The sequence below is a fragment of the Carcharodon carcharias genome, chromosome 17 (assembly GCF_017639515.1).
Source record: "Carcharodon carcharias isolate sCarCar2 chromosome 17, sCarCar2.pri, whole genome shotgun sequence".
Lineage (NCBI taxonomy): Eukaryota > Metazoa > Chordata > Chondrichthyes > Lamniformes > Lamnidae > Carcharodon > Carcharodon carcharias.
In genome coordinates this window covers 44,860,406-44,882,662 of record NC_054483.1, presented here as the reverse complement: position 1 = coordinate 44,882,662, position 22,257 = coordinate 44,860,406, and the positions used below count along the sequence as shown (strand labels likewise).

The 22,257-nt window shown below is 44.1% G+C and overlaps 1 protein-coding gene across 1 annotated transcript in view; it reads left to right on the top strand.

Moving 5' to 3' along the window:
* Positions 1–22,257, top strand: part of pkd2l1 (polycystic kidney disease 2-like 1) — a 161,169-nt gene that overhangs the window by 1,629 nt on the left and 137,283 nt on the right. Inside the window, exon 2 of the mRNA XM_041209263.1 lies at positions 736–849. Within this exon, the coding sequence (XP_041065197.1) occupies positions 736–849 (114 nt within the window). The remainder of the gene's footprint in view (positions 1–735; positions 850–22,257) is intronic.

Genomic DNA, 22,257 nt, shown 5'->3' with positions numbered 1-22,257 from the left:
TTAAGGGAAGTAGTGGAATGGCTAAAGTAAGTCATATTGCTACTTATAAAGGATTGCCAATGACAGAATTGATGGCAGGGTTGCCATTTACAGCAAGATTGCAAGTAACACTGGGACTTCTGGATAGTCGGATCTCCAGTGACTGTGGGATTATTGTTGCCAACAGGGCTAATTGAAGCACTTGGCACCGGCTCATTACAAACAGCAATTCCAATCCCCTCTTCTTGCTCTCTCATTTGAGTATACATATAGGTTGTCAATGACAGTAAGGTTATCAGTAGCACTGTGCCCGAGCAGAGTCACCTGTGGCAGGAGTAGTAAATATAATAACTTGATTCTTGTAAACTAAATAAATTTCAAGCGTTGCACTAGTATTTCAGGTCAAGAGGGAGAATGTTTTTAAATGTGTTAAATCTATATCATATATAAATATGTAGTATTGTTGGATTTGTAAATGTCAGCACTCCCAATATCAATATTGTGTTATGCTCGAAGAGTTATTGTAAGAATAATGCCCAGGCGCTTAGGACCAGCTGTAGTAGAAGGACAATTTTTGACTACTATAAAAATGAATATAAAATATCTATTGAAGAACAAATTGCTGTTTTAAGCAATAAAATTATTTTCATCTGGTTATTTAGAGGCAACGTCTCTGAAAGTTACTGAGTGGGGTTGTGGGATTTGCTGCTGTCGGAGTTAATGACTTTGTGCCTTTGCTCCTTTCTGTGCCTGTAGGCTTGTGGGGTACAAAATTGACTGAGAACTTGTCCAATAACCCAGAGTTACACATCAGGAGGACGTTGCGTGAACTATTAGTTTACATAGTTTTCCTCGTGGACATTTGTTTGTGTAAGTAACATGCTTTTAACTACATGAAAACCACATTCCATTCAATAGTTCCTTTATTGGGTTTTTAAATTAACAAGTATATTTCTGATTTTAAGGTTTTTCTTTTTCCGGTGGTGAGAAAAATAATTATCCCAGATGTAGTACATACCAATTTTCCATTTACCTTAAAACAAATCTACTAACTGTAACCAATACAAAGTTTACAGATAATAATTCTCAGTGCCATTTCTAGAACAAAAGCTGGGATAAATTGATAGCTTAATCTTTTTTTCCATATTTAATTGAGATTTATGTCAATCATGTTAGTGTATGTTAATATAGGGAGCAGCTTTCAGTATATTAGTTTTCTTTTGCCCTATTTCATATATTTGAGAAAATGTGGAAACTGCTAAAAACATATCGTAGTATGTAAAAATCACACTTCTTAACAAGCTGGTTTGCTGTATTTGCATTTAATACAATCCACTAGTTTGGATTTATTTTTAAAAACAATTTCTAACTTGCCCCTTCTGTGAAGTACAAAATTCTGCCTCTTCAAACTAAATGTTAAAATCATTTAAAAGGAATTTGAAGCTGATATATTTATTGACACCCAAATATTGTTAGTGCCTTTTGTCAGTGAAATTGTTGTGTATGTTATCAATATTAAAAAATAGTTAAAAGCAAAATACTGCAGATGCTGGAAATCTGAAATAAAAACTGAAAATGCTGGGAAAACTCAGGTCTGGTAGCATCTGTGGAGAGAGAAATAGATTGAACATTTCGAGTCGGTATGACTTCTTCAGAGCTAAAGAGAGGTAGAAACGTGATGGATTTTATACCGTTTAACAGGTGGTGGAGCAAGTGGAGCAAAATTAGAAAGTTAAGGATAGGAGGGAGCTCAGGAGAGATTGCCAAAGGCGTCATGGTCACAAGGCAAAGGGATTGTTAATGGTTGTGTTAAAGACTGAAGAAGGTGCTGATAGTAGCATAAAGGTAAGATAGCAGAGTGTGTTAATAGTAGAACAAGGGTCAGCACACTGTGAAGGCACAACATAGAAACAAGTGACAGGTGATCCTGTGTGGGGGTGGGGGGAGTGTGGAAAATGGATTAAAAAATAAAAAAAAACAAAACTTAAAGTAGACTAAAAAAAGTGATAAATATGGAAGAGAGAGTTCATGGTCTGAAGTTGCTGAACTCGATGTTAAGCCCGGAAGGCTGTAAAGTGCCTAGTCGGAAGATGAGGTGCTGTTCTTCCAGTTTACGTTGGGCTTTACTGGAACATTGCAGCAGGCTAAGGACGGACATGTGGGCATGAGAGCAGGGTGCTGTGTTGAAATGGCAAGCGACAGGAAGGTCTAGACCATGCTTGAGGACCGAGCGAAGATGTTCCGCAAAGTGGTCACCCAGTCTGCGTTCAGTCTCCTCAATGTAGAGGTGACTGCATTGGGAGCAGTGAATACAGTAGACCAAATTGAAAGTGGTGCAAGTGAAGCACTGATTCATCTGAAAGGGTATTTGGGCCCTTGGATGTTGAGGAGGGAGGAGGTAAAGAGGCAGGTGGTGTTGCACCTTCTGTGATTGCATGGGAAGGTGCTGTGGGAGGGGGATGGGAGTTAGGGGTGATGGAGGAATGGGCCAGCGTGTCAAGGGAGGAATGGTACCTATGAATGGGGGGGTGGGGTGGGGGTGGGGGGTGGGGGGGGGGGAAAAGAGGTGGGGTGGGGGTGAGGGGAAGATATGTTTGGTGGTGGCAAGATGATATAGTTAGCTATTGCTGCCAACTCCAGCATGATGCCACCACCAAACCACCTTCCCCTTACCCCCGTCAGCATTCCACAAGTATCATTCCCTCTGGGACATCCTGGTCCAATCCTCTATCATGCCCAACTCCTCATCCCCCTCCCACAGCACTTCCCCATACAATCACAGACAGTACCACACCTATCCCTTTAGCTCCCCCCTCCTCACCGTCGAAGGGCCCAAACAATCCTTTCAGGTATAGCAGGGCTTCACTTGCACCTCCTTCAATTTGGTCTACTGCATTCACTTCTCCCAATGCCATCACCTCTACATTGGGGAGATTAAAAGCAGACTGGGTGACCGCTTTGCGGAACACCTTTGGTCTGTCCGCAAGCATGACCCTGACCTTCCCGTCGCTTGCCATTTCAGCACACCATCCTGTTCTCATGCCCACATGTCCGTCCTTGGCTTGCTGCAATGCTCCAGTGAAGCTCAACGTAAACTGGAGGAACAGCACCCCATCTTCCAATTAGGCACTTTACAGCCTTCTGGACTTAACATCGAGTTCAACAACTTCAGACCATGAACTCTCTCCTCCATTTTTTTTTTTTAAAACCAATATTTTATTTTTTATTATTTATTCATATTTAACATATTTCCCCAACCCCCAATGAAACCTCCCCCCCCCCACAACAGGGCCATCTGTCACTTGTTTCTATGTTGTGCTTTCACCGAACATTGACCCTTGTTCTGCTATTGATGCATGCTGCTATCTTACTTTTATACCACTATCAGCACCTTTAGTCTTTAACACTACCATTAACATTCCCTTTGTTTTGTGTCCATGACATCTTTGTCAAATCTCTCCTGAACACCCACCTATCCCTGGCCTTCTCTTTTGCTCTACCTTAAACAGTATAAAATCCATCACATTTCTACTTCTCTTTAGCTCTGAAGAGTCATATGGACTCGAAACATTGACTCAGTTTCTCTCTCCACAGATGCTGACAGTTTTCCAGCATTTTCTGTTTTTATTAAAAATTAGTTAATTGGTCATTATGTTATCTATAAACAACTTGGGTTTACTGTTTGACCTGGAGCTGAACTATAAGTTTCATACCCTATAAATTTCATACCCCTATCCATCACCAAGGTTACTGACATCCTCCTCTTAGTGTTGTCTGATTCGAGCTTTTCTATACTCCACTACCACTGAAGTCTTTCTCTGCTTTCATTTCTTTCACTCTGTTCCTCATCACTATTTCAAACACCACATTTAACAAATACCAATACATTCAAAACTCCATCACCCGTATCCTGTCCCATTCAAATTCTTCCTCTCCTTTCAGCCCTATGCTCACTGACCTTCCCTGGCTTCCTGGACCCACTACATTGAATTGGAAAACCGACTCTTCATTTATAAGTTGCTTCATTCTACCCTCCTGCTGCAAATTTCAGTAGTTCTTAATCCTGCCCCATGCTCTTTTGTCAACAGTAGCAACTTGTATTCATTGAGTGCCCTTTAACATAAAATGTCTCATGGCTCCTCTCTGGACCGTTATGAAGCAAAATTTAGCACAGTGTCATAAGGACTTATTGAAGTAGGTGACTAACAGCTTGGTCAAAGAGGTAGGTTTTAAAGTGTATCTTAAAGGGGGAAAGTGGGGTAGAGAGGTGGAGAAGCTTAGGGAGGGAATTCCAGAGCTTAGGGCATTGGGAGCTGAAGGCACACCAGTGGTAAGATCATAAGATGTGGGACCAGAAGTTGGCCATTCAGCCCATCAAGTCATTGAGATCATGGCTGATCTGATAATCCTCAACTCCACTTTGGGGAAGTAACAATAACCCTTGATGCCCTTACTGATTAAAAATCTGTCTATCTCAACCTTGAATATATTTAACAACCCAGCCTCTGTAGCCCTCTGCGGTAAAGAGTTTCACAGATTCACTACCCTCAAGAGAAGAAATTCCTCCTCATTTCTGTTTTAAATGGGTGCCCCTTTACTCTGAGATTATGCCCTCTGGTCCTAGACTCTCTCACAAGGGGAAACAACCTCTCAGCATCTACCTTGTCAAGCCCCCTAACAATCTTATATGTTCCAATAAAGTCACCTCTCATTCTTCTAAACTCCAATGAATACAGGCCCAACCTACTCAACCTCTCCTCAAAAAAAAAATCCCTCCATACCCGGGATCAACCTAGTGAACCTTCTTTGGACTACCTCCAATGCCAATATATCTTTCCTTAGATAAGGGGACCAAAACTGTTCACAGTATTCCAGGTGTGGTCTAACTAGTGCCTTGCATAGTTTTAGCAAGACTTCCCTATTTTTATATTCCATTCCCTTCGAAATAAAGGTCAACATTCTACTTGCCTTCCCTATTACCTGCTGAACCTGTATGTTAGCTTTTGGGATTCATGCACAAGGAACCCCAAATTCCTCTGTGCTGCAACCTTTTTCCATGTAAATAATATTTGGCTCCTCTATTCTTCCTGCCAAAGTGCACAACCTCACATTTTCCCACGTTATATTCCATCTGCCAAGTTTTTGCCCACTCCCTTAACCTGTCTGTATCCCTCTGTAGACTCTGTCATCCTCACCACTTGCCTTCCCACCTATTTTTGTCATCCACAAACTTGGTGATAGTACATTCATTTCCCTCATCCACCTTATTAATATATATTGCAAATCAGTCACTCGACATCAGTCAGTAGAAAAATGCCATAGCCTACTTAGAAAATCGTACTATGATTAGGCAGAGTCAACATGGATTAATGAAAGAGAAATCATTTGTGACAAATCTGTTCAGTTTTTTTTTTTTTACAGGTTGTAGCTATTAGAATAGATAAGAAGGAACCAATGGCTGTTGTGTATTTAGACTTTCAAAAAGCATTAGATAAGGCATCACACAATGTTATTACATAAAATTAAGACTCATGGGATTGGAGATAATATATTAGCATAGATTGAGGATTGGTTAATGGACAGAAAACAGAGTGGGAATACATGGGTCATTCTCAAGTTGGCAGGCTGTGACTTATGGGGTACCACAAGGATCAGTGCTTTGGCCTCAGCTATTTAAACCTATATTAATGACTTAGATGTGCAGAAATTAGAACATAAGAATTTGGAGCAGGGGTAGGCCATTCAGCCCATCTAGCTGATCTGATTGTGGCCTCACTTGATTTTCCTTCCTTGAATCTATTCAAAGACCCAGCCTCCACTTCTCACTGGAGTAGTAAATTCCAAAGAGTCACGACCCTCAGAAGAAATTCCTCCTCTTTTCTATCTTAAATGGAAGACTCCTTATTCTGAAACTGTGGCTCCTAGTTCTAGATTCCTCCAAGAGGGGAAACATCCTCTCAGCATCTACCCTGTCAAGCCCCTTCAAAATCTTATATGTTTCACTCAGATGACCTCTCATTATCTAACCTCCAATGACTATAGGCCCAAATTGCTCAACCTTTCCTTATAACACAACACCTTCATCCAGGTATCAGCCAAGCGAACCGAGTGCAATAAATCCAAGTTTGCTGATGATGTAAAATTAGATAGGAAAGTAAGCTCTGAGGAGGATGCAAAAATGCTGTGAAAGGATTGAGAGGTGAAATGAGCAGGCAAAAGTGTGGCATATGAAATATAGTGTGGAGAAACATGAAGTTAATCACTTTGGTAGGAAAAAATAGAAAAGCAGAATATTTCTTAATTGGTAAGAGACTGGGAAATGTTGGTATTCAGAAGAATCTGAATGTCCTTGAACATAAAGTTAACATGCAGGTTCAGCAAGCAATCAGGAAGGCAAATGGTATGTAAAACTTTATTACAAAGGGATAAGACATGAGAGAAACAAAGTCTTGTTACAGTTATATAGGCTTTGGTGAGATCTCACCCAGAATAATGTGCGCAACTTTGGCCTCCTTACCTAAGATTCACTAGACTGATTCCTAGTGTGAAAGGGTTGTCCTAGGGAGAGATTGGATTTAGACTAACCCTATATTCCTTAGAATTGAAAGAACGCAGAGTGAGCTATTTGAAGTGTATAAAATGCTTAGTGTTTGACAGGGTAGATGCTGGGAGGATATTTGCCCTGGATTGGGATGCCTAGAACTAGGGCCAGAGTCCCAGAATAAGGGATTGGCTGTTTAGGAATGAGATGTAGAGAATTCTCATCACTCACAGGGCTGTGGATCTTTGGCATTCTATAACTCAAAGCTGGGGCTGCCCAGCTGAACATATTCAAGACAGAAATCACTAGATATTTGGATATTAAGGAAATGAAGGGATATGGGGGCAGTACATAGTGGAGAAGGTTTGAAGGACTGAAGAACCTACAACTGCTCCTATTTCCAAGGTTCTTATGTAACAAACTCATGGATGAGGTTTTCAACAGCAGAGCTGAGGCATGGGTGGAGTCGGGAGATCGAACAGAGATGGAAATAAACCGTCTTGGTCATGGCTTTGGTTATGTGGTTAGAAGCTCATCTTAAGGTCAAATGTGACACCAAGGTTGCAAACAATCTGGTGCAGCCTCAGACAGTTGCCAGGAAGATGGGTGGAATTGATGCTGAGGGAATGGAGTTTGCATTAGGGACTGAAGACAATGGCCTCAGTGTCCCCAATATATAATTGGAGGAACTTTCTCCTTATCCAGTACTGGATGTAAGAGAATCTGACAATTTAGAGAGTGGAAGAAACTAGAGAGGTGGTGGTGAGTTAGAGCTGTGTGCCATCAGTGTACAGGTGAAAACTAATAGTATGATTTTGGATGATATCATGGAGGTGAATCATGTAGATGAGAAATAGGAGGGGCCAAGGATAGATCCATGGTTGGGGTGGGGTGCAGTGGGGGGCACCAGAGGTAATCGTATGGGAGCAGGAAGAGAAGCCATTGCAAGTGATTCTCTGGCTACGATTAGATAGATAAGGATGCAACCGGGTGAGAGCAGTCCCACCTAGCTGGACAACAGTGGAGGGGTGTTGGAGGAGGATGGCGGGGTCAACCATGTCAAAGGCTGCAGCCAGGTCAAGAAGGACGAGAAGGGGAAATTTACTTTTGTCACAGTCAGATAGGATGTCATTTGTGACTTTGATAAGAGCTGCTTCAATACTTTGGCAGATGGAAACCTGATTGGAGGCATTCAAATATGGAGTTGTAGGGAAAATGGATGTGGAATCAGGAGGCAACAGTAGATTCAAAGGCTGGGATTTTCTGGCCCCTGCACGGCAGGTCCCGTGGTGGCAGATGTGGTGAGCCAGCCAGAAGTCCATTGACTTCGGAGGGACCAGAAGATCCTGTCAGCAGCCGGGCCAGAAAATCCCACCCAAAGACTTTGGAGAGGAAAGGGAGGTTGGAGATGGAATACTAGTTTGCAAGGCAGTGTCGAGGGCTTTTTGTTTTAGGAGAGAAAGCTGATGACGGCAGATTATAAAGGAAGGGGACAGTATCTGAGAGAGCGAGAACCATTAAAGTATAGGCTGACAAGGCGACCAGGAGAGGAAGTTGTATGATCAGCAGTTTAGTGGGAATAGGATTAACATAACAGGAGATGGGTCTCATGGACAAGTTGAGCTCAGAGGGGGCCGGAGAGGAGATAGGAGACAAACTAGTGAGAGATGCAAATCAAGGGCAAAGGTAAGGGGATCCCTAGAGGGGATTTGACATGGTGGGCTATTCAAAGTGAAGGGAGTGGCAGAAGCAGCTGAGTGGATTGTCTCAATAATAGTAACAAAGATGCCCATGAGCTCCTTGCCCTTGTTATTGAGGTGAAGGGCGCAGGGGAAAGGGGTTTAAGAAGATGGTTTACAGTAGGGGAAAAAACTGGGGGTTATTCGAGATGATCCTTGAATAGAGAACAGTTTTGGCAGGACTTTATATGGTCCAGTCAGATCTGGCAGTGAGTGTTAACCAGTTATCCACCATATCCATTGATCCTTGTCCCTTGGACTAGAGAGAAGGGTGAGAAGGCCTTTACCAGGGGAGTGGACAGGATGAGAAAGAATTGTTGTTTTATTGGGCAATAGGGAATCAAAGGTTGAACTGACTGGTAGTTGCAGAAATGCTACGGTGATTGGAGGGCAGAGATACTAGGCAAAAAAAAATTTCACTGCTCCTCTCACCCATTCTAACCTGTCTCTCTCTGAACTTACTGCACTCCATTCTCTCAGGTCCAACCCTGACATTGTCATCAAACCCGCTGACAAGGGTGGTGCTGTTGTTGTCTGGCGAACTGACCTCTACCTCGTGGAGGCTGAGCGTCAACTCGCAGACACTTCCTCCTAACTCTCCCTGGACCATGACCCCACCACTGAACATCAAGCCACTGTTTCCAGGACTGTCACTGACCTCATCTCCTCTGGGGATCTCCCTCCCACAGCTTCCAACCTGATAGTCGCCCAACCTCGGACGGCCCGCTTCTATCTCCTACCCAAAATCCACAAACAGAACTGCCCCGGTAGACCGATCGTCTCAGCTTGCTCCTGCCCCACAGAACTCATTTCTCGTTATCTTGACTCCCTTCTCTCTCCCCTTGTCCAGTCCCTTCCCACCTACATCCGTGATTCCTCTGACACCTTACGTCACATCAACAATTTCCAGTTCCCTGGCCCCTACCGCTTCCTCTTCACCATGGACGTCCAATCCCTCTACACCTCCATCCCCCACCAGGATGGTCTGAGGGCCCTTAGCTTCTTCCTCGAACAGAGGCCCGAACAATCCCCATCCACCACTACTCTCCTCCGTCTGGCTGAACTTGTTCTCACGCTGAACAATTTCTCCTTCAACTCCTCTCACTTCCTCCAAATAAAAGGTGTGGCTATGGGTACCCGCATGGGCCCCAGCTATGCCTGTCTCTTTATGGGGTATGTGGAACATTCCTTGTTGCAGTCCTACTCCGGCCCCCTTCCACAACTCTTTCTCCGGTACATCGATGATTATTTCGGTGCCGCTTCATGCTCTCGTCAGGACTTGGAAAAATTTATTAATTTTGCTTCCAATCTCCACCCCTCCATCATTTTCACGTGGTCCATCTCTGACACTTCCCTTCCCTTCCTTGACCTCTCTGTCTCAATCTCTGGTGATAGACTGTCCACCAATATCCATTACAAACCCACCGACTCCCACAGCTATCTCGACTACAGCTCCTCACACCCCACTTCCTGTAAGGACTCCATCCCATTCTCTCAGTTCCTTCGCCTCCGTCGCATCTGTTCCGATGATGCTACATTCAAAAACAGTTCCTCTGACATGTCCTCCTTCTTCCTTAACCGAGGTTTTCCACCCACGGTCGTTGACAGGGCCCTCAACCGTGTCCGGCCCGTCTCCCGCGCATCCGCCCTCACTCCTTCTCCTCCCTCCCAGAAACATGATAGGGTCCCCCTTGTCCTCACTTATCACCCCACCAGCCTCCGCATTCAAAGGATCATCCTCCGCCATTTCCGCCAACTCCAGCATGATGCCACCACCAAACACATCTTCCCTTCACCCCCCTTATTGGCATTCCGTAGGGATCGCTCCCTCCGGGACACCCTGGTCCACTCCTCCATCACCCCCTACTCCTCAACCCCCTCCTATGGCACAACCCCATGCCCACGCAAAAGATGCAACACCTGCCCCTTCACTTCCTCTCTCCTCACCGTCCAAGGACCCAAACACTCCTTTCAAGTGAAGCAGCATTTCACTTGCATTTCCCCCAACTTAGTCTACTGCATTCGTTGCTCCCAATGTGGTCTCCTCTACATTGGAGAGACCAAACGTAAGCTGGGCGACCGCTTTGCAGAACACCTGCGGTCTGTCCGCAAGAATGACCCAAACCTCCCTGTCGCTTGCCATTTTAACACTCCACCCTGCTCTCTTGCCCACATGTCTGTCCTTGGCTTGCTGCATTGTTCCAGTGAAGCCCAACGCAAACTGGAGGAACAACACCTCATCTTCCGACTAGGGACTTTACAGCCTTCCGGACTGAATATTGAATTCAACAACTTTAGGTCGTGAGCTCCCTCCCCCATCCCCACCCCCTTTCTGTTTCCCCCTTCTCTTTTTTTTCCCAATAAATTATAAAGATTTTCCTTTTCCCACCTATTTCCATTATTAAAAGAAAACTCACTAGAGCTATGCCTTGAGTGCCCTACCATCCATTCTTAATTAGCACATTCGTTTAGATGATATCACCAACTTTAACTTTAACACCTATGTGTTCTATTGTACTATTGTCGTTGACATCTTTTGATGATCTGCTTCTATCACTGCTTGTTTGTCCCTACAACCACACCAACCCCCTCCACCTCTCTGTCTCTCTATCTCTCCGCCCCCCACACACACACCTTAAACCAGCTTATATTTCAGCTCTTTCCTGGACTCGAACTCAAGTTCTGTCGAAGGGTCATGAGGACTCGAAATGTCAACTCTTTTCTTCTCCGCCGATGCTGCCAGACCTGCTGAGTTTTTCCAGGTAATTCTGTTTTTGTGTTAGAGATACTAGGCAGTTGGGCAGGATTTACCCAGCCCCAGTGAAGTGAAAGTGGAGACAGGGGCAGAGTGGGAAAGTAGCAGGAACCTGCATCGAGACAGATCTGACACACTCCCAGCTCCGGGGAAGCTTCCCAGCAACAGGCTGGATGCTGATTGGCTGCCTGTTGAATGGAGGCAAGGTGAGCAGCAAATTTAAATAATTAAAGGCCTAATTAGAGGCGAGGCGGGGAGTTTGCCGTGTTGCCAGCATTTTGCCAGTGGCAGCGTGGTTACCCGCTGTGTGGGGAGGCTGTCTGTTTCATAAAGGAGGTCTCCCTCCAACCACCCCAGTTGGGGGAGGGGTGTGCTATCAGAGCTAGAGACTCCATGGCCTAATGAGGGGGCCGTGGGCAGGAAAAGCCCCCCACCCCCATAGCTCCCATGAGCCATCTGGATGGGTCTGCCTGCTTGGCCCCTCTGATTTTCAATTTTATACTTGTCTCTCCGAGTGTGCCTCAAATGGAGGTGTCACTCAATCTCCGAATTACTTCAGCAGCACCCACCTTCCTTGGTTGGGCTGTTGAGGCTTCAGAGCATCTGGTCCTCTGATTGGACCAGCAGCATCTACACTCCACTCACCTCCCTTAATTGGACTTTGAGCCCGGAGGTGACCAATTAGGAGGGTGCCTCTGGTAAGATGGCTGAGCCAGTCTTGCTACCGGCAAGTGTTGTCTTAGGATCCCCATTTGGTCCTGATACCAGAGTCCCAAAGCACATGATAAAGTTCAGCCCTGGGAAGTTTGAAGGTGCAGTTGGAAGTGAATTGGGAGACAATTTTTTCCAGGGGCAGACAGGATCAGGGCGTGGAAGGGGGGGGGGGCGGTGGGGGCAGGGTTCAGAGAGAGACAGGAAGTGATCGGAGATAAAAGTAAAATACCACGGATGCTGGAAATCTGAAACAAAAACAAAAATAGCTGGAAAAACTCAGCAGGTCTGACAGCATCTGTGGAGAGGAATACAGTTAATGTTTCGAGTTCGTATGACTCATCATCTTCATACAAACTCTTTTGATGAAGAGTCATACGGATGCGAAACGTTAACTGTATTCCTCTCCACAGATACTGTCAGACCTGCTGAGTGATCGGAGATGGCCTTTTCTGTGGGTGATACGTAGTGAGGCTACATGAGATGGTAAGGTCAAGGGGGTGGCAGTTAGTAAGGGTTGGGAAGTTCATATGGAGGAGAATTAGGAAAGGATAGGAGAATAATGAACTCAGAGGAGAGAGCACAATGAGCTGAGATGGAGGTTGAAATCACTGAGCTTGAGAGGAGACTGTGCGAGGAGACTGGATGCGGAGACTGGGGGAGGAGAGCAGTGAAGGTGAGTCACATATCACAGGATAAGCAGCCTCCAACCTGCTCTAGTCACCATTGAATTTATGTGACTTTTCCAGTTGAGTTTCTAGTCAATGGTGATCCCAGATTGTTGATGGTGGGGGAAATCAGTGATGGCAATTGCCTTTAAATGTCAAGGTGAAGTGGTTAGGCTCTCTCTCATTGCAGAGAATCATTGCCTGTGCAAATGTCATTTGGCATTTATCAGCCTAACTTAGATGTTGTCCAAGTCTTGCTACTTGCTGGCATGGGCTGCTCGATTAGCTGAGGAATTGCAATTTGAGATGAGCACTGTGCAATCACCGGGAAACAGTCTTGCTTATGACCTTAGGCTGGAGGAAGATGATTGATGAAGCAGTAGAAGTTAGTTGGGCCTAGAATGCTGCCGAGGAACCCCTGCAAAAATATCCTGGGGTTGAGCTAATTTGCCTTCAATAACCAGAGCAGTTTTCCTTTGTGGCAGGTATGACTCCAAGTTCTAATGAGTTTTCCCCAATCTCCATTGACTTCAGTTATACTACAGCTCCTTGGTACCACAATTGAATGAAAGTTGCCTTTGCTATCAAACTCAGTTACTCTCCCCTGGAATTCAACTCTTGTGTTTCTGCTTGCAACATGACTGTATTGAGATATGGAGCTAAGTGGATCTGGGAGAAAAGTATTGACAAACAAGTTATGGTTAAGTGCCGCTTCATGCTACTGCTGTTGGCTCCTTCCACCACTTTGTTGGTAACAGAGTAGACTGATGGGACGGGAATTGGCAGGGCTGGGTTTGCCTTGTTTCTTTTACACAGTACATACCTGAGCAATTTTAAAATTTACTGGTGGTGTAGATGTATTTGAACAGCTTAGCTATGGATGCAACTCATTCTGAAGCAAGGGTCTCTAGCCCTAAATCCAAGCTATTGTTGGGGCTAGTATTTGCTGTAACCAGCCTGCTCAGGCATTTTTTGATGCTATTTGGAATGATTCTACTTGTGTGAAGGTTGGCATCTATAGCCATTGGAACCTCAGGAGAAGGCTGAGGTGGATCATCCTCCAAGCTCTTCTGGCTGAAGGTGATTTCAAATACTTCAACTTTATCCTATGCCCTCACATGCTGAGCTCTGCCATAAGAATGGGAAAACTCATGCAGCCTCCTCCTCCTGTTTGTTACTTACTTGTTCACCACCATTAATGACTGAATGTGGTAGGATAGCAGAGCTTTTACCTCATCTTTTAGTTGTAAAGTTATCTCCTCTGCCTACTTTTTCTAACAGAATCACAAATGTCTTTTAGAATAAAATTCCAATTCTGATGGAAAAGGCTAATAATGGAAATCTCCCTGCTGTTTGCCAAGATCATAAAATATGTACCAGATATGGGAAGCCACTTGGCCCATCGAAATCTATTGTCCTTCCATCACAATCCCCAGGTTAAATTTTAACTTGGTTGTCGAGGGGAAACTGGCTGGTATTTGTAATTCTGTAATTGATTTAACAACTTGTTAACATCCGAACACAACACAGCAAAAGGCCCTCCTGTTGAGAGGACGAGCTGCCCTCTCTGTTTCGGCTGTTGGTACATCAGGCCTTTCATGTTACTCCAGTACATCCTTTTTTCAACCATGGTCCACTGGCAGGAAGGGAAGGATATGGTAATTAGCAGCTAGGCTAATTAAAATACCAGACTAGTTAAAAGCTAGCATCATATTTACAATGTCACTAATACATTGGAGCTAGGTGAAATCTTGCCCCAGCATGTCATACTCATTTGCATGTGGTGTGGTGGCTTGTTTACTGCAGTTATCTGAAATGCAAAGACCTCTTCACTTATTAACTACATTCTTTAGTTAAATAAAAGCAAAATACTGCAGATGCTAGAAATCAAACAAAAACAAAAATTGCTGGGAAAGCTCAGGTCTGACAGCATCTGTGGAGAGAAAGACAGAGTTAACGTTTCAAGTCTATGTGACTCTTCTTCAGAACTAAAGAGAAGTAAAAATGTCGTGAAATATATACTGTTTAAGGGGGTTTGAGACAGGTGAAGCTGGATAGAAGTCCAGAGATGGGTGGAGGCTAAGGAGTGATTGCAAAAGATGTCATAAACAAAAGGTCGAAGGGGTGTTGATGGTGGTGATACTGGCTAACGGAGGTGCTAACGGTGACATTAAGAGTAGAAAGCAGAATGAGCAAGTGACTGATGGCCCTAGTGGGGGTGGGGTATGATGTGGGAGAAAAGATCGAAACAGGCTAAAAGGTGGGGATAAAACAATTTTAAAAAATAATGATAATATAAATAGATGGGATATATATATGTTAAAAAAAATTGAAAAAAGGGGATCAAAAAGGGTGAGGATGGAGGAAAGAGTTCATGATCTGAAGTTGTTGAATTCAATGTTAAGTCTGGAAGGCTGTAAAGTGCCTAATCGGAAAATGAGGTACTGTTCCTCCAATTTGCGTTGAGCTTCACTGGAATATTGCAGCAGGCCAAGGACGGATATGTGGGCATGAGAGCAGTCTGTGTTTGGGACCGCTTTGCGGAACACCTTTGGACTGTCCGCGAGCATGACCCACACCTCCCTGTCGCTTGCCATTTCAACACAATACCCTGCTCTCATGCCCACATGTCCATCCTTGGCCTGCTGCAAAGTTCCAGTGAAACCCAGCACAAACTGGAGGAACAGCACCTCGTCTTCTGATTAGGCATTTTACAGCCTTCCAGACTTAACATAGAGTTCAGCAATTTCAGACCATGAGCTCTTGCCTCCATCCTCACCCCTTTTTGATCCCCTTTTTTCAATATTTATTTTTTTAACATTTTTCCCCTCCTATTTCTATTATTTTTAAAAATTTATTTCCATCCATTGTTTTATCCGTACCTTTCAGCCTATTTCAATCGTTTCTCCCACACTGTCCCCTCCCCCAACCCCACCTCCACTAGGGCCATCTGTCATTGCTCATCCTGCTTTTACTCTTAATGTCACCATTAGCACCTCCTTTAGTCAGTATCACACCAACACCCCTTCGACCTTTTGTCTATGACATCTTTTGCAATTTCTTCTTTGTCTCCACCTATCGCTGGCCTTCTATCCAGCTTCACCAGTCCCACCCCCCCCACCCCTACCCCTCGTAAACAGTATATATTTCACCACATTTCTACTTCTTTGTTCTGAAGAAGAGTTATATGGACTTGAACCTTTAACTCTTGTCTTTTCTCTCCACAGATGCTGTCAGACCTGCTGAGTTTTTCCTAGCAATTTGTTTTTATTTAGTTAAATGCCCGAATTTTTGATGATCCAGCTAAACAATAGTGGTTTTTGCAGTAATTATTGTTGCAATAATTTCTGTTTTTTTAAATTGGAGACAAAGGGGTCCCTGCCTTAGGCTGAATGAGACACCCAGCCTTGCACTTTCTTACATTGAATAAATGGGGTCTGTAGTCTTACAATACCATATCTAAGTAGTTCTTTTTCCTGATAAAAACAAAACTGCGGATGCTGGAAATCCAAAACAAACACAGAAGTACCTGGAAAAACTCAGCAGATCTGGCAGCATCGGCGGAGAAGAACAAAGTTGACGTTTCGAGTCCTCATGACCCTTCAACAGAACTAAGTAAAAATAGGAGAAGGGTGAAATATAAGCTGGTTTAAGGTGGGGGAAGGGTGAGGGGAGAAGTGGTGGGGGGGTGGTTGTGGGGACAAGCAAGCAGTGATAGGAGCAGATAACCAAAAGATGTCACAGACAAAAGAACAAAGAGGTGTTGAAGGTGGTGGTATTATCTAAAAGAATGTGCTAATTAAGAATGGATAGCAGGCCAAGAAAGGTATAGATAGCTCTAGTGGGGGTGGGGTGAAATAAGACTAAAAGGGCATAAAAGGTATAGATTTAAAAATAATGGAAATAGGTGGGAAAAGAAAAATCTATATAAATTATTGGAAAAAACAAAAGGAAGGGGGAAGAAACAGAAAAGGGGGATGGGGATGGAGGAGGGAGGTCAAGATGTAAAGTTGTTGAATTCAATATTCAGTCTGGAAGGCTGTAAAGTACCTAGTCGGAAGATGAGGTGCTGTTCTTTTTCCTGTGCGACCTTAGATCATGTGTATCAGCAATTTGTTTGATGTAGTGGAAGGGATATTGTTCAATATGCAGTAATGAGAGCTGAGTTGAATCCGATCAGGAAGTCTTGCAGATTTCTCTCCTCCTTCAACCAAGCGATGCTTCAGGTCAACAGTAACATCACCCAACTGTCCAGGTTAATCTTAACCATTCAATTCAGCACTGATCTTATATTGAATATTGTACCTTTCTGGTCTGTTGTTTATTACTACACTAAGTAATGTCTTTACTGAGCTAATGGGCAGGTATCTTTACTTGCTATTTCAAGAGTTTTATATTGCAATGTGGTTGTAGTTTCACTAAGCTTTGACCAAACCCTTAACTGCCTAGAAGGACAAGGGCAGCAGGCTCATGGGAACACCATCACCAGCAAGTTCCCCTCCAAGTCACATACCATCATGACTTGGAAATATCTGTTTCTTCATAGTGTCTAAATCTTGGAACACCTAACAGCACTGTGGGTGTGCCTACACCAGATGGACTGCAGCGGTTCAAGAAGCTAATTCACCACCACCTTCTCAAGGGCAATTAGGAATGGGTAATAAATGCAGGCAGTGCCAGCCATGCCCACATCTGATGGATGAAAAAGAAAAGCTTCATTACTGGCACAGAGCCCTACAAAATTTCACCCATATGCTTTAGGAAACAATTGCAGGTTTTGATTGAAAGTTAAGGCCAGAGGACACTGGGGTGAATGTTTAACCATAATATCAGCAAGTATTCAGAGGACAAATTACTATGCAAGGGCTTGTGAGAATGTCTGCCAAAGGAACTTGCATTTTCTAGCACCTTTCACAGTCTCAAGATATCCCAAAACACTTCACAGCCAATGTGGCACTTTTGAAGTTCAGGCACTGTTATAATGTCACTAAACACAGTAGCCAAGTTGTGCAGAGTAACTGCACACAGGCAGCAATTAGTGGCATTGCTTGAGATACATGTTATCCCAGACTTTAACAGCGTACCCCTGCTTTTCATGGGATCCTTTATATTCACCCAGAGAAACACTGTTCAACATTTAATCCAAATCACAGCACCTCCAATATTACCTCATTACTGTACTGAAGCGTTGGCCTGGATTGGTCCTTGAGTGGTTCTTTAACCTATGATCTTCTGACTTAGAAGCAAGAGTTCTATCATTAAATCAAGGCTGGCAATGAACTCTACCAAGCCTGTCAACATCCCTATTAGCTGTCCTCCATCCTGTTTGAACAGTGGTATATGGGTAGCTATAATCATTGTATATTGGGATAAACAGTAGTTTCAGTATATGTGTGTACGATACCAGATCAATAGATACTATTGAGAATGGAAATGAAAAAATGTTATGGTAGAGTAACTCTAATAAGTTTGGGATTTGACATGTACTGTTGGCACAGTTGTATGATACTTTAACATTAGGGTCTGATTGGTGTCACATGAGGTAGAATAGGCTTTGAAAAGAAAGCAGTTTTCTATTTTGCAGCATTGTCATCTTTACTTAAATGACCCCAAAAGTATAAACAGAAGAGGAGAAAAAAAAATGTGAATTCAAGTCTAACAATTATGATTTTAAAGCACATTTCATCAAACCTAACCCTTACCTAAGAAAGGATATACTTGCCATAGAGGGAGGGCAGGAAAGGTTCAGCAGACTGATTCCTGGGATGGCAGGATTGTCGTATGAAGAGAGATTGGGTTGACTAGACCTGTAGTTTAAAAAATGAAAGGGAATCTCATTGAAACATAAAACTCTGACAGGGCTGGGCAGACTAAACGTAGGGATGATGTTTCCACTGGCTGGGGGGAGGGTGGCCAGGTCAAGAAGGGTCAGTCTCAGGATACAGAATAGGCCATACTACCTAGACATCACCGCAGCAGTTCCCCAGGGTAGTGTCGTCGGCCCAACCATCATCAGCTGCTTCATCAATGACCTTTCTTCCATCATAAGATCAGAAGTGGGGATGTTCATTGATTGCACAATGTTCAGCATCATTCGTGACTCCTCAGATACTGAAGCAGGCAATGTCCAAATGCAGCAAGACCTGGACAATATCCAGGCTTGGGTCGACAAGTGGCAAATAACATTCGCACCACACAAGTGGCAGGCAATGACCATCTCCAACAAGAGAGAATCTAACCATTGCCCCTTGATGTTCAATGGCATCACCATCACTAAATACCCCACTATCAACATCCTGGGGTTACCATTGACCAGAAACTGAACTGGACTAGCCATATAAATACTGTGGCTACAAGTGCAGGTCAGAGGCTAGGAATCCTGCAAGGTCAATAAGTCACCTTCTGACTCCTGAAAGCCTATCCACCAACTGCAAGGCACAAGTCGGGAGTGTGATGGAATACTCCCCACTTACCTGGATGAGTGCAACTCCCACAACAAAAGAAGCTTGACACCATCCAGGACAAAGCAACCCGTTTAATTGGCACTACATCCACAAACATTCGCTCCCTCCACCACCAACGGACGTTGGCAGCAGTGTGTACTATCTACTAAATGCACTACAGAAACTCACCAAGGCTCCTTAGACAGAACTTTCCAAACCCATGACCACTACCATGTAGAATCACAGAATATCACTGTACAGAAGAGGCCCTTCAGCCCATCAAGTCTGCCTCGACATGTGAGAAACACCTGACCTACCTACCTAATCCCATTTACCAGCACTTGGCCCATAGCCTTGAATGTTATGACGTGCCAAGTGCTGATCCAGGTACTTTTTAAAGGATGTGAGGCAACCCACCTCCACCACTCTCCCAGGCAGTGCATTCCAGACCATCACCACCCTCTGGGTAAAAAAGTTTTTCCTCACATTCCCCCTAAACCTCCTGCCCCTCGCCTTGTGACTGACCCTTCAACTAAGGGAAACAACTACTCCCTATCCACACAGTCCATGCTCCTCAATCAGGTTACCCCTCAGTCTTCTGTGCTCCAATGAAAACAACCCAAGTCTATCCAACCTCTCTTTATAACTTGAATGTTTCATCCCAGGCAACATCCTGGTGAATCTCCTCTGCGCCCCCTCCAGTGCAATCACATCCTTCCTATAATGTGGCGACCAGAACTGCACACAGTACTCCAGCTGTGGCCTCACCAAGGTTCTATACAACTCCAATATGACCTCCCTACTTTTGTAATCTATACCTCGATTGATAAAGGCAAGAGTCCCAAATGCCTTTTTCACCACCCTGCTAATACGCCCCTCCACCTTCAGACATCGATGGACACACACACCAAGGTCCCTTTGTTCCACAGAACTTCCCTGGTATCATGCCGTTCATTGAATACTTCCTTGTCAAATTACTCCTTCCAAAGTGTATTCCCTCACACTTTTCAGGGTTAAATTCCATCTGCCACTTATCTGCCCATTTGACCATCCCGTTTATATCTTCCTGTAGCCCAAGACAATCAACTCACTGTTAATCAGCAGAACAATCTTTGTACTAATCCTACCCCCCACATAGTCATTGAAGTAGTTTATATAAATGACACATAATAGGGGATCCAGCACAGATCCCTGTGGTACACCATTGGACACTGGCTTCCAGTCACTAAAGCATCCTTCTGTCATCACCCTCTGTCTCCTACAACTAAGCCAATTTTGAATCCAGCTTATCAAATTACCCTGTATCCCATGTGCATTTGCCTTCTTTATAAGTCTCCCATGTGGGACCTTGTCAAAGGCTTTGCTGAAATCCATATAAACTACATCAATTGCACTACGCTCATCTACACACCTGGTCACCTCCTCAAAAAATTCAATCAAACTTGTTAGTCATGTCATCCCTCTGACAAAGCCATGCTGACTATCCCTGATCAAACTTTGCCTCTCCAAGTGGAGATAGATTCTGTCCTTCAGAATTTTCTCCAATAGTTTCCCTACCAATGACGAGAGAGTCACTGGTTTGTAGTTTCCTGGCTTATCTCTACAACCCTTCTTAAATAGCGGAACCACATTAGCTGTTCTCCATTCCTCTGGCACCTCCCCAATGTCCAGAGAGGAATTATAAAATTTGTGTTAGAGCCCCTGAGATCTCCTCCCTTGCCTCCCTCAGCAGTCTGGGACACAAATCATCCGGACCTGGAGATTTGTCCACTTTTAAGCCTGCCAACACCTCCAATACCTTGTCACTCCCTATATCAATTTGCTCAAGATCCTCGCAGTCTATCTCCCAGTGTTCCATACCTTCATCCTCATTCTCTTGGGTGAGGACAGATGTAAAGTATTCATTCAACACTCTACCAATGTCCTCTGGCTCCACCCACAGATTGACCTCTGGTCCCTAATGGGCCTTACTCTTTCCCTGGTTATCCTCTTCCCATTGATATACTTATATAATATCTTGGGATTTTCCCTACTTTTACCAGCCAGAGCTTTGTCATATCCCCTTTTTGCTCTCTGAATTGCTTTCTTAAGCAGCACCCTGCACTTTCTATGCTCCACTAATGCCTCTGCTGATTTGCTCCCCTTGTACCTGCTAAAAGCCTCTCTTTTCCTTCTCATTTTATCCTGAATATCTCTGGTCATCCATAGTTCTCTGGGCTTGTTACTCCTTCCTATCACCCTAGAGGGAACATGTTGAGCCTGTACCTTCCCCATTTCCTTTTTGAATGCCCCCCACTGCTCCTCTGTAGATTTCCCCACAAGTAGCTATTCTAGTCTACCTTGGCCAGGTCCTGCCTTATTTTACTAAAATCCGCTCTCCCCCAATCCAAAATATTTTTTTGCAACTTGTCTATTTCTTTGTCCATAACAAGCTTAAATTGTACCATGTTGTGGTCGCTATCACTAAAATGCTCCCCCACCACCACAACTACCTGTCCGGTTTCATTCCCCAGAATTAGGTCCAGCACTGCACCGTCCCTTGTTGGACCTCTACATAATTGACCTAAAAACGTTCCTCTGTACACATTTCAAGAAATCCACTCCATCCAAGCCCTTAATGGTATGTCTATCTCAATTAATATTGGGAAAGTTGAAATCACCTAATATGATTACCCTATTGTTATTGTTTTTACATACCTCTACAAATTGTGCACATATTTGCTCCTGAATTTCCCACTGACTATCTGGGGGTCTATAATAATCACCTTAACAACGTGGCTGCCCCTTTTTTTTTCTTAAGCTCTATCCACAAAGCTTCATTCGATGCCCCCTGCAAGATATCATCTCTCCTTCCAGCAGTAATTGACTCCTTAACTAATAATGCAATGCCTCCTCCTCTTTTACCCCTTCTATATCCTGGAATGTTGAGCTGCCAATCCCTCAACCATGTCTCAGTGATGGCTACTATATCACAATTCCACGTGTCAATCCTCACCTTTAACTCATCCGTTTTACTTGTATTACTGGCATTAAAGTAGAGGCCATCCAGCCTTGCCTTACTCCCTTGAAACTTAATGCAACTGTCCTCCCCTGACTTGATTGTTTTACTGTATTATGATGTGTCCCTATTCTGCTAGCATTCTGTGTCCCCTCCCCCTGACGAATTAGTTTAAACTCCTCCCAACAGCACCAGCAAGCCCACCTGCAAGGAGGTTAGTCCTGCTCTGGTTCAGATATGGACTGTCCTGCTTTCCCTAGAAACAGTGCCAGAGATCCAGGAATCTAAAACCCTCCCCCCTGCACCTACTCTTAAGACAAGTATTCATCTGTGCTATTTTCCTATTTCTGTGCCTGCTAGCATGTGGCACTGGGAGTAATCCAGAGACGTCCTGCTTTTTAGTCTACTGCCTAACTCACTGAA